Genomic DNA, 13,894 nt, shown 5'->3' with positions numbered 1-13,894 from the left:
AAGGGAAGTGTGAGAATCACTGATGTAGTGGAAGCATGGATTGCAGGGTTGAAGCAGCACCATCTTTTTATCAGCAAGATGACAACATCATCTGCCACACTCCAGGTTTCCTTGTTCTCCATGAGCTTAGCTGTAATCTTCACAGTAGGGCTGCTTTTAAAAGGTAATGGTGGAGGGTAGCATTTCCCAGTAATAATATACTGTTATGCCTGTTGTAATGCAAAGTGTTTGGGGGTGGCTAAGGCTGGGACCTGCACCCTCCAGAAATATTCCAAAGCCCTTTTCTGATTTTTTCAGATCTAGATAGAATAATGGATATGATTGTCTTTTCACTGGACTTTAGAAGGAAGGGCACTCATAAGAATGTGCAAATGGATCAATGCCTTTAGGACAACCAAAGCTTTTATGGTTACTATGACTATACATCTCTTCCAAGTAATGGAATTGTGTCCTCAGCTTTAACTCTAAATGACAGTGTAAGATCAGGGGCAATTTCATGTTTGGAAAAACAGTTCTTTTGGCCCCTTCCAACTCTGACCTGGACTGTGGGAGAAGAAGCTTGTTTTGTTTCTGGGATCCTTGACCCATCAGGCACCCAGGGAAAAACGAGAACTAAAGCAAATCCCAGGCTTCCGCATGATCTCTGGACTGAGACAGGAATAGGGAAGACCTCATATTGTGGTTGCAAGGTTGGAAATGGCAGCTTAACACTTGAAGTAGAGGTGATCTGAACATTTGCTAGGGCAAGTGAAATGAACGACATTGCCAACCTTCTGGAGTTAGCCAAATACTAGAATGGAAGATATATTAATATTTTTTTAGCAATAGAAAGTCTACTTCTTCAGTGGCAATGTGCTACTGAATAACGCCAGTTGCTGAGAAAAGGCAATTGCCATCAAAGCTTTTGCAAGACATGTAACTGGCCGCTATGGCATGCAGGTTCTGGACTCAATGAAGAAGAAAGACTTTTCTTCTGTTCTTACACCTTGCATGTTGCCTCTATCCATTTAGCATGGATTCCTGATAAAGAACATGGTATTTGAATGCTTGCAGAGTGCTGAACTGTTATTCCAGCTTGCTTGATGGTTCTCATTAAGTCTCCACAAGGGAGGAAACCCACATGATTTTTGGCTTCCAGAATGGTGTTGGGAAAGACATGCAGATACCCTCAGATAACCCGCCTTGTGCCATGTGTTCTTGTTTTCTGCTCCCTGCATGCCATCTGCTACGTATTCCTGTTCTGCGGCCAGACATGGTAGGCAGGGGGAAAGCTGTGGGTCTAAAAACACCCTTCTTGTCTGCTCCCCCAAATTGATAGCAGGTGTCCCGATCAGAAAAAGGCCCACATTTCTGTTGTATCTGATGTCAAGGCTGCTTAAAAACAGTGTAGGGCAGATGTAATGTGACGTGAGGCACTGTGAAGTGATGAGTACCCTGGTGTCTAATCATCTCATCACAGATGTAAGGCAGCAAATTGGAAACTGCTGGAGCAGCTCAAAGGAATGGCTGCCCACCTTTGCCTTTGGCTTGTTCAGTACATCAGAATTGGGAAATTATTGCCTCTGTTTCCAATGTTCAGGCTGTGAACACTGTTGCTTCTATCACCAAAATGGCACCAGCTCCCTATCAATAGCATTAAGGGCACTCAGAAGTACCAAAAACAAGGGAGAAAACTTGAAGGGTACTGAAGGAGACCCGATGAACACCTTAGTGAGACCTGGACATGCTCACTTACCCGAAAAGGGTAACTGAAACTTTGCAAGAGATAGGGTTTGTTTAATTATTGGTTGTGGGCAAAGGGAATGGTTGGCTTATCACTGTTAAGATTGTAACATAACTGTGAGAATTGCTTAAAGAATAAATGTTCTACTAAGAATTTATATAGCTGCGTTTTTTTTATATAAAAGGCTTTAAACGAAAAACAACAATATAGTTGCCTTTCTTGTAAATGAACATCTAGGGTTAAAAATGAAGAGGAGCAGGGCCTTCTCAGTGGCTACACCAGTTTTGCAGAACACCTTTGCCTGTGAACAATAGTACAATTTTCCCCTTTGTAAATGAACAAACTCAAATTGTTTTTCTATCAAGGCTATATCCCATTTCATCCAGTGAGAAAGGGATAGGACTTTCCTCACCTTTCGAGATAACTGGCAACTGCTGGTTTGGTTGCAGTGATTTTCACTTAGACGTAGTTGGATTCCCTGCTGCCATCACTGCATGGCAATGAAAAAGAGGAAGACATACCCCTAAGTGTCCCAATTTGGCAGAGATAATCCCAATTAATCCTCTGCCATCCCACTTTCTCAACTCCTTTTGAAATGTCCAAGTTGCTGTCTCCTTCTCCCACTTTCCCCATTTGTCTTTGGTTTATTTCAGTTGCTGCAAACAATTGCTGTAGTTAGCACTCTGTTAACTCAGTGGGGAAGAGGAGAGCAGGGAATGTGCCCTTCCCTGTAGGCTCCGGCAAAAACAAACTGCTACAGTCTCTCCTAGCATTTCTTTTCTCCCTCATTAATAACTTTTGCCATCTTGACCACACTCTGATGTTGCTTGGCCACATGTGACTTAGTTTCCATCTGTGAAATGTTGGTAGGTATGGGGGAAAGGACGTCTGCCCTTATCAGCAGTTACTTGGCAGCCGCGCAGCCAGGAAAATTCTCATCTGGAGAGCAGAGGCACCATACTTCCCAGTTAAAGAATAAAATAAAACTTGAGGCTGAGTGTTCCTATCTTGTAGAATACCAGCAGGAGGTGAAAACTGATGCAAAGCCTCCAGGCACAATGTGGAGAAGCCCCATGTCAGTTTCACCTCTGCAGTGAGTCATGGGGAGCTGGAACTGACAAGAGGCCCTTTCCTGACTTGGGTTGGATGCCTTGTGAAATTGGCAGAGTCTTGAGGTATGTTTTGGAGAAATCCCATGTCAAGCTCCATTCTGTTTCTGCTTCTGTTTATTGAGTCTCCCTCTCCTGGTCTCTCTCGCTCTCTTTCTCATTCTCGCACTCACCCCACTTAACACACACGCAGATGCCAGGCTTACGAGATCTACTTTGTTTTTTATGAGAAGCCCAAGGTCCGTCAGGCAGAGCCAGGTGCAAAATAATGGCTCAGGGGGACTTCGAATGAAGGAGGAAGGTGCCACTGAGCACATATTCAGCCCAGGAATTTTTCTCCCCAGTAACAGAACTCAGTTGATAGTTTTTCATGCTAATATATCCTTAAGCTTTCTTTGTTAGAGCAACATAACTTGGAAAAAGGTGGTGGTGGGGGGTCTTTCAGTTACTGTTATGTAGTCGCTACCATATTGCAGTATTAGGATTCTGGACAGGATTCAATGATCTGCCAATGGCTCCAAGCCAATCCAATCCAATTGAATCCAGCCCAATCCACCCTGCCTTATCCTATCCATATTCTTGCTTGTCTTCAGCAGCAACTGCAGAATTAGTATTTTCAGCAACACAGTATTAAAACCAGAAACCAACAACATTACTGTACTGCCCCCCAAAATAAAGTTAATTCCTTCCTTCCTTCCTTCCTTACTCCCTCCCTTCCTCCCTCCTTCCCAATGTTGATTTAACTAAAGCAAAGCAGAATAAAACACCCCACAATCACACCTTACTTCTTCTTCATTGTGTATGGTAAGTTTAGAAGTGAGGTCTTTTGAGTAATATTAAAAACAATTACACTCCCAGATCCAGATTGCCTTCAGTGGGTGGCACAGCGGATGAATGAATGTCTTAGGCCAGTGGTTCCAAATCTTTTCCATGTCCAACACTCATAGGAAATGTCCACACCCCCTAAAAAAATAACATCACATTAGATGATGAAGAAATCTAACTTCTAATTTTGGAACCACAAATTGAACCACATGCAATATTGTGGAATTTAAAAAAATAAGCTTTTAACACAGTGCATAAAATGCAAAACCAAATTAAACAATTGAGCAATGTGCTTGCCTTATGTGTTTTTACACTCTGAGAATGAATAAAGATGGCCAGTGCCACAAAATCCAGCTATTGTTTCCAGTACAGAGATTCACCAGAGACGAAGCGAGGGAAAGCACTTAACACACAACCATCCTAATGGTTAACTAGTAGAATATTGTAAAATAACTTTAGCACTTGGACTGTAATGCCTGAATAATAATGATAATAATAAGTGGAAATCCATTTCTAAAACGTTGCATGAGATTGGATGTGGAATATGATCAGTGAGAGGAGAAAGGACATAAGAGAGGGAGAAGGAGGGAAATCTGGAACATTTCAAGAAAGGGACTGGATGTGAATGATGAAAAACAAGTACAGATTGAGTCTTCATTATCCAAAATTCCCAAATACTCCAAAATTGTCCATATGGATGGCTGAGATAGTAACACAGTTTGCTTTCTGGTGGTTATATGTACACAAACTTTGTTTCATGCACAAACGTATTTAAAGTATTATGTATAAAGTTACCTTCAAGCTAAGTGCATACAGAACATAAATGCATTTCAGTGTTTAGACTTGGGTCCCTTCTCCAAGACATCTCATAATGTATATACAAATATTCCTAAATCTGCAGGGGGGGGGACCCTGAAATCCCAAATACTTCTGGTCCCAAGCATTTCAGACAAGGGAGATTCAACCTGTACAATGAAAACAGAAACAGAACGGGAGACTCTTGTAACTTCCAGAAACTTTTCTCCCCTTCTGGAGGCACCCTTGAAGGCCATAGTTTACAGTGGTTTCAATCAAAAGGTGAGGCCTTTGTGACGAGGAAACAAACATTAAAGACGTGACGGTGTTAGTAATGAGAGAAATTTGAGAGCCTCTAGACCTTGAGCAGCACATGCCCAGAGCAATAGTGTATCTTGTTACCAAACCGAGGAGGCTTTTTCAACAAGTTACTGGACTATCCCTCAGAGGCTCTCTCAGAAGAAGCTAATGGGGGAGTTGAATAGTAGTTACATGCCGCAACGCTTTCTTCCTTAAATAATTGTGCCTGGCTTTTTTTTCCTAGACAGTCTAAGCCCAGATCTCTCCTTTAATCATTACTGACTTCACTTCTCGTGAAGTGTGATAATTTACAACAGTGGTTCAGAATATCGCAGTAAATGTCCAAAACATTGAGTGGAGCGATCCTCAACAAACATTGTGTGAATGCCCCCCAAAATGCAGAGACGGATCAGTGAATGCTGGCTGATATCTAATTGTTGAGTAATCACTGATAAGAAAAAATCATTATTAGTTTGAGGCCATTCACAGAATCCATCTGGATTTGCCAAGAGGAACACCCAAACGTTGGCATTCACCAGTTATGGATATTCCCTGCATGCAACACAAAAGTCAGAATGAATATGTTCGAAAGCAATTGTGCGGGAGCTAAAAGCCAAAATCTGGCCCTTCGTTTTAAAAGGGCATTTTGAATTAATGTTTTTCAAACTGCATGCATTGATGGGATTGTGCTGATCCTGCATTGAGTAAAGTGTTTTTATGTCGAGTCGAAGGCTTTCATGGCTGGTATCCATAGTTTTTTGTGGGGTTTTGGGGGCTATGTGACCATGTTCTAGAAGAGTTTATTCCTGACGTTTCGCCAGCATCTGTGGCTGGCATCTTCAGAGAAGATCCCAGAGAAGCCACAGAAGCATCTTCTTCTCTGAAGATGCCAGCCACAGATGCTGGCGAAACGTCAGGAAAAACTCTTCTAGAACATGGTCACATAGTCCGAAAACCCCACAAAAAACTGTGTTTTCATGTCCTCTTTTTTTGGTAAACATTTCACTTGTAACCATTTTGCAGTATGCACTGACAACCTTCCAGGAATGTGCAGATTTTGGAATGCAAACTCCATCACTCCCTGACTAACATAAGCAATATAGAATGAAAAAAAGTCAATATAATAGTCAGGGATGGAGCCATTCAAAGTTCCTCTGAAAGGGAGTTTCACAACTTGGTGACTCTTTCCCATGTACTCATCAAACAGTATAAAAAGTCTACCAGAATGGATTCCTTACTTACCTTTCTTTCTTTCTTTCTTTCTTCCTTCCTTCCTTCCTTCCTTCCTTCCTTCCTTCCCTTCATCTTATATCCAGATGATACATTCATTGCATTGCAAAGGCTGGTTCTTCTTTGCAAATAGTTAAGGAGCCAAAGTTCCTTACTTTGCAAGGCGTTTGTTGGTGTTATTAACAATACGTGCCAAAGGTGTGCATGTCATCCCAGCATCTGGATGATTTTTGACAAGATTAATCAAGCATTTCATTGAATAATGGCTGTCTTTTGAGGTTAATACAATGTAGCACATCTCTAATTTCTTCTTACATTCCTCTCCAATAAAATAATAATAAAAAAGAGAGAGAGAAGCGAATCCCCGCGGAATAATCGCTGCCGTTCCTATATTCCCCGACTCATTGTGGAATGTCTTGTCCTGCATTGAACCACCTTTTATTGAAAAGGTACATCGATTCAATATATAGTAATACAGGCAAAAATAATTACAGCTTTGCGAGCGGTGTAAGACCTTAATCTGAAACTCACAAACATTCAATAAAAAGTGGTGTGGACTGGGAAATAGGCTTTTGACAGCACAGCCCCAAAGGGGAGAGAGCAAAGAAGCGGCAAGCAGCCTTCGAGAACAAAAGGTATGCTATAAAGTGCCATTAAAATCACACATACACACACACACTTTTTACACTAAGGAGGCAGGCCTTGCAAAGGATTGGACTTTTGGAGGAATCGGTTAATATTTCTGTCTGTGTTTTATCATCAATAGAATGGCTTTAGCAACAAGGTGTTAATGCCGCAACCCTCTTGCAATGGAATACACATCTCCTTGGCCTTGCAAGAGTTGGTACCCCATTTGGCCTTCCATTGGTTGTGGGATAAAGGAAAATTTTGAAATGGAGGTCACTTTATCATAAGAAAAAGACCAAAAATCTTTTTATGCCTGCCTAGCCCCTCTTTTCCCCTTGGGAAATACAATGGCACAGACAATCCCAACTTTAGTATTCAATGATAAATCTTTACACTGCAGGATCTTGTCTAGTTCCTTCATCATAGCTCTCTTCCAAATCCTAGTCTTCTGATTTCTTGGCTGCAGTCTCCTTTCTGACTCCAGGTGCAGAAACTCTTGAACTTTTTGAATCTTGAACAATGTCTTCATTGGCTACTTTCAAGTTATGTAGATCATTTGTGGTCATTATTTTTGTTTTCATAATAGTCAGTTGTTGCTGTTGCACTTTCTTCCTTGACTCAAAATTGCATTCTGGCATATTAAAATGAAGCTAATCATGAAGAAACCGTAAGCCATCGAAATGAAGAAATTGAAGTGAAAAGGCTAGCGGTTGACACTTCTTTTGGGGGAATATAAATAGAAACAGAGGGAAATGGAAAATACCACCAGATTCTTCTTCGGGCAACACTGGATCTTTAGCTTAATAATGGTTACTTTTAGCTCTTTTCTAATTGCTATAGAACTTCTATATGATTTTATAGTGTATTTTATTTGTTTTAGTGTTACTTTGTGTTATTTCGAAATGGCCTAAGGGCTAATCAATAAACATTTCTAGTAATGGTTACGACTAGATATTCATGTCAAGGGACTACCATTACCTTTACCTTTTTATTTCCCTTCACATATGCATAGTGTTAATTTAGATTAACAAATTTAAGCGCTCTTCTTTTATGTGGTGCATTATTTTCATGTTATTTCAGCCTTGGATACCAATTTTTTCTATTAAAGATGTACTGTCCAGGAACACGTTTACTTTTTAAATGAGGTATACTTGTATATTGGTGCTTCTCAGCTACCTCCCAGCTACCTACCATTTTTTGTTCATCCAGACTTCATCTGTAGTTGTGTATTTAATTGTATGTTTGGTTAGGTTATGTTATTTGCATTAAATGGATAGCCCATATGGAAGGTCAAACCATTATGGTCAGTTTCAGAGATTCTATACCAAATTCCATGCCTGCTCTTCTGCCTATTTTACTGTTTCCTGTTGATCGTTTGGAGGATAGTGATGAAAAAGGTCTTCATACCATGACTGATATTCTAGACCATAGTCTATGTTGTGAAATTGTATTAATCCTTAGCTACGTTGCAGAGGTGCAACTAAACCCTATTACTGAATTGTAAAGATGCAAATCAGGGCACCAGAGAGAATGCACCAATGTGCATTGGGCGCTTCTAATGCACACTGGGCACTTCTAGTGTGCGTTAGGCTCTTCTGATATGCATTGGGAAATCCTGTTGTGCTCCAGTGACTCTTGAGGAGCAGCCCAAAGCACATTGGTGCCCATTGTTCATTAGACCATAGCACATCACTCACTCTAGCCGTGTGCAATGGATGCCCATATGTAGTATAGTCAGCCCTCTGTATCCATGGATTTTTTAATCCATGGATTCAAGCAACCACGGTTTGCAGGTAATTTAAAAATATATAGATTCCAAAAAGCAAACCTTGGCATTGCCATTTTGTATAAGGGACACCACTGTATGCCATTGTATTTAATGCCATTGTATTTAATGGGACTTGAGCATCCACAATTTTGTTATTCACGGGGGGTCCTGCAACCAAATCCCAGAGGATACCTAGGGCCCATTATAATGGCACGGCAATCCCTATGTGAATATCAATGCTGCAGAACTGTTTAATTCTATTTCCCACACATGCAGGTCCACTTAACAAAGAAGTAAGTCCCATACTAAATTCGAGCCAATATCATAATTGCCTGTTCCTGAATGATGGAGGCATTCATTACTAAATTCATCTCATTATTTTTCTTTCTACAGTGCTATCTTATTATTAAAACGAGAAAAAGGAAAAAAAATGCAAGGACACCAGAATAAAACCCCCTCCCCATCCCCAGGAACAGAAACTGACATTTGGACCAATGGAAGGGGAAATTAAGAAGCTATTCATTACTAATCCCCCAGCCATGACCAACAGGAAGCAATAAAATGGCCTGGACCTGCCAACTGGATGTGTTGCTGAATGGGACTTACTTGTGAATAAATATCACGGATGGATCTTGGCAATGGGGAAGGAGATGGTTGGATGATATAGCTTTAGCTTTCCTAGAATATGTTCAGAGCGGCAGCCCTGTTTCCAAAAATATGGAGAGGAAAACAATGTTAGGTCTGGTTCTCACATGTGCACACATCCCTGTGTATCTCATCGATTGGTGAATTAACAGTTGTTGACTTTAGTGTCACCACCTGAAATGCATAATTTTTTAGATGGTATGAGAGTCTTCAAATTCTCTTCACAGGGGCAAATTCTCACTTTGACATTATAGTCATCCAAGCAATGAACATGCAAGTATGAATTGTCCTGTTGACCAGAGCCAGTTCCAGCCACATTCACCTTAACTGACTTGTGTGAATGAGGCAATATGGTCTATTTTTAAGAGTTTCTCTTTTTTGTACTAGTTTTGTTGTATTTGATGCATTGGATCCAGATATAAGTACATGTGACAAGTCTGGTTGAATGTTACACTCAAGGGATTGTATTGAACAGAGTGAGCTTTGGCGCATGGGGTAATCCCCCATGTTTGGGCAGAGATGCATTTTGTGAGCAAAATTTTCTGTCGACAGAAGACATCCTCTGGATTTAGTCCACAGAGGGATCAAGATAGAAACCTCTGCTCACACAAGGCATCTACAATTATTGGTCCTAAGTAGAACAGATCCATGAAATAAATCAAAACTTGTGAAGTCAACCTGCACATAAGTTTCACCGGTCACACAGGTCTACAGAAATTGGGGCTAGCAATTGGATTTAGGTCTGAATGTGCATTGAGGAGTGTGTTGTTTTAGAATCAAGTTTCTATGTTTGACATGATAATTGTATGTACTGCAGAACTGTGTAAATATTAATTTATTAATAAACAATTAAATGCAACAAAACAAGAGTTGTATATTCTGATCTGCCTATTCCAGTCAGCATCCCAGATGCCAAATTTTGGACCAACTGACGTTTCAGAGGTGTCTTCAAAGAAAAACCCAAGCAAAGCACATTAGAGTAATCTGGTCTGGAAGAGATTAGGGCAAGAGATAGGAACTGCTGTCCATCTATAGCTGGGTGGAGGATTTGGGGAATTGCCTTCCTACAAATCTGGAGAGCACTAGGTTGTGGAGGATGGATTAGGTTATCAGTGTATGAGACCCAGATCCAGCATCATCTGCCACATGTCTATCTAGTACTTTCTGTTTCAAAAGGCACTGAAATGTTAATGTTATCCATTTTCATTTTCAGCGATGACTGGTCTTGTTGTCCCTCCAATGTAAAAGAAGAGGAATTACTGGAGCCTCTTCCCCTCCTTTTCTTTCTTTCTGTTTTTTACAGCACAAAACTACTTATTGTTATGGAGCACTAGAAAGGAGGGATGAAAACCCAACAAAGCACTACTTGCTGCACTGTTGGTGGAAGCCATGTGTAGAAGGAGGAGGAAAACTTTTGTATGGATCGGACATGCTAGGAGGATTCCTTCATCCGTTCCAGGTTTCATCTGTACTTACATCAAACACCGGAGGACACAAAAAGGAGGAACTGGTCATGATCCAGATGTATGGATCGAAGGAATCCAGAGTACAAGGTTTTTCTTACGGACACAAAAGCTTCCTAACATTTTTAAGATACTCAAAGGAGGAACAAATCGGCCGACCGTTCAAGCTTGATATTTTCGATACTCTTTGTTTTACTTTGTAAGGGGGAAAAAAGTTGAAGTTTCTATTTTCTACGGAGCCTTTCAGATACCAATTTAGTTTATGAAATCACAAAACAGGGTACCAGCACGGAAGACTTTCTTATAAATCTGAGATGAATGGCGGGACGTGGATGTATGTGTGTATTTGCTCATAGTTTAATCTCTTTTAAAATGAAGGGTGAAAAAATGTAAGATGTTTTACAATTATTTAAATAAATAAACTTGTAAGTTATTGTATGTAGAAGTAGAAATGGAAGACTTTGGGAGGAGGCTTTTTTTTCCCTGTCTCCTGTTGTACAATGAACAGCAAAAGCAACACACAGTTTGCAAAAATGCAGCGACGCGCTCTGAAAGCTAAGATCTGTCTTCACTCCTCTCCTGCTCCTTATTGAACCATGTGCAAGAATGTCTTAAATTGTTCATGAAGGACTCATCCACAAGCTTTTATACGCATAATGGTATATATATATATATATATACATATATATAAATATAGGACAGTAGTTAATGTATGACTATTATACACTTTTTCATCTTTTGATTCAATTTAAAGGTATCAGGTACTGACGTAAGTTGTCTAGTTTCATACATCCTATTGGTAACTATGTGACATGTATGAGCTTCTTTATCAGGTTTTCTGTTTTTCCCTGTGGAACTGTCATTACTGTTCAGGTTGCAATTTGAGCAAGAGGAAACGGGGAAAGACGGAGTCTCCGGTCAGTTGCATTTCATACAGTAAAGCTGAAGTCTGCATATGCTGCAGAGAGTTTTGACGCTCGATGACAAACGCTGACAATCACAGATAAACTTTGTGAATTGCCAAATGCTACCCTAGATGGGAGTCAACATTCACTGGCCATAATCATGCGTAGCTTAATGTAGCATAGTGATTCTACATGTGGAACTATGCTACACTGTGGAACTATGCTACACTGAGCCCCAGGACCTACCATAAAGCCACTAAAGCTCCCTATCCATAACTATTTTTAACCCGGTAGAGAATGGCAAAAATCAGAGAAGTGCCTGGCTATGACCCTATATCCAGATATGAATTAATATCATTGTCTACTGATGTTTACCAAGGTCCTCCAGAGGTCTCAGGACTTGAGGTATCCCTTTGGAGTCTAAGCTTCAGGGACACAGCCAGATGCTTCTGTGATGCGTCTTCCTCTCCTTTAGGCACAATGGCCATAGGAGGGGGACTACAGTGGGACAAGCTTTGGTTGCTGCAGGGGAAGAAAGGGAATACCAACCTCTGCAGTGATCAAAAATAGAAATATGCAAGCATAGGGTTAACTTATGCATACATATGCCACTAACAGCATGGCAGCCACTGTGTCCTACTTTGGGGTGCATTTGTAAAAAGAATTAATCGTGACTTGGTTCATGTTCATAACTGAACGTTGACAGTTATGACATTTCAGATATTCAGTGGAACATAAACCTTGCAAGAAACCTGCACCTTTTAAATACCTGGCAGGAGCAACAATAAAGAAAACAAACAAAAGTATCAATTACAATTGCAGTATGCACTTGGCTCCCTGGCAAAACATTCATTTTCAGGGGTTTGATGCAATGCTCTTCAGCTTTAAAAGGAAAAAAAAAAGGTTGGATTGTAACAATCCATTTGGATGGAAGAACATGTGCATGCAAAGGACAACATGCATCATGAAACTCACTATTGAAAGGAACCAGAAAGCATACAGTATTTGCACAAGAGATCCATATGTGTATGCTTCTAAAATTACACTGAGCCCTAGTTTGGGGCACTTCTCCCTAGAGATTCATGAGGAATGTCATGAATATGCTGATCCATGCTTTCCCCTTCAACATGCTGATCACTGGTAAGAGCTATTTTAAAGTTGTAAACCACCACCCCTTCTGCTGCTGTCATTGTAACCATCTCTTTTGGAGTCCCGTATGTTGATAATATGGCTATAAAATCTATTGATCACTTACTGGCTTTTTACAATATACTATTTATATATGTACCCGTATTTTAAGGTGAAACCCAAACTTCTGTGTACCCAGTAAGGGTAACTGTGTTTTTCAGGGGAATAAAAACGTTAGTGTTTTCCCATGATGATTGTTTGTGGAAGTTCATGACCAACAGAAAGAAAAGGAACAATAAGAAAGACAGAGTTAATCCATGATTTCTTCATTAAACCAGATTTGCACCTTGGCTGAAATCCTTGATCAGGTAGGTAAAGCATAATGCTCAGGCTGTATAGTTCCATGCTGTTGCCATAAAAGAGCAGGATCAAGGAGAGCAATGTCTAGAGAACTACAGTGGGGTTGAAAGGTAGTCCTCTTTCTTGGTCTCATCCTCCCATTCCTTTCCCCCAATATTCAACAATAGCAGTGGTGGGCCCTGGATTGGAGATTTTAGTTCAAGTTTAAGAGTCTAGAGAATAGATCCTTGTGCTCTGTCCAAAAAAAAACACACACTTTGCATGCAGAAGGTCTGGTTACATGCATGCATTATCACCAATGGGATTCTGAGCATTGGTTGGAATTCAGTTTGGGACTTGCGTCTATGCAAGTGGACTTAGATCTGCAGGAAATGGAAATGAGTAGTTTTGCAACATTCATATTCAGTAAAGGGGCTGCCATAACATTACTATGTAGTGGAGCTGGCAGAGTGACTGTTGCACATTGGGACTCCAGCTAGGGAGTGCCAGTGTGCGTTGGCAGAGTTCTGTGTGCATTGGGAAGCTCTTGTTAGTGTCGATATGCATCTTTACAATTCACTGGGAGGATTCTGTGCACCTCTGCTACTTAGCAATGCATAAAATTAAACCATGATATGGACTCACAGCCATTATCTTCTTTTCAGTATCATGACTGGGATACATGCAGCTCTCGCCTGTCTGCATCATACAAATTAACTTGTTCTCATGGATCAACAGTCACAGCACATTTTCCTTTGTTATGTCGAACATGCAAACCATCTGAATAGGATAATGCCATAGATTTGAGCAAACTAAATACTACAGACTATATGCGCTGACCATCTATGATCCCTGTGTCTACATTGATTGATTTGGTATGATAAAGGGCTGATTCAAACATTGGTTTTCTCTTTAATTCCATCATCATCATCATCATCATCATCATCATCTTTGGAGCATCCCATATTATTTAGTGATACTTCACTGATTCTTAGCTTCTTGGATGGAATCCAATTCACTCCTGATCCAAAACTCCA

General features: G+C 40.4%; 1 protein-coding gene across 3 annotated transcripts in view; it reads left to right on the top strand.

Annotated features, from left to right (window-relative positions):
* The window catches only part of EBF2 (EBF transcription factor 2), a 206,135-nt gene extending 193,854 nt beyond the window's left edge, over positions 1–12,281 (top strand). The window contains exon 16 of one of the 3 annotated variants that reach the window (XM_042476112.1): positions 10,326–12,281. In XM_042476112.1, the coding sequence (XP_042332046.1) occupies positions 10,326–10,369 (44 nt within the window). In that variant the 3' untranslated portion in view covers positions 10,370–12,281. Of the gene's footprint in view, positions 1–8,770; positions 10,195–10,235 lie in introns of those variants that run through there. The other 2 variants (XM_042476113.1, XM_042476114.1) reach the window with 2 other exon arrangements.
* The last annotated feature ends 1,613 nt before the right edge of the window (positions 12,282–13,894 follow it).

This window comes from Sceloporus undulatus, chromosome 6, assembly GCF_019175285.1.
Source record: "Sceloporus undulatus isolate JIND9_A2432 ecotype Alabama chromosome 6, SceUnd_v1.1, whole genome shotgun sequence".
In the NCBI taxonomy this organism is placed as follows: domain Eukaryota; kingdom Metazoa; phylum Chordata; class Lepidosauria; order Squamata; family Phrynosomatidae; genus Sceloporus; species Sceloporus undulatus.
This window is presented reverse-complemented; position numbering and strand designations above follow the sequence as displayed.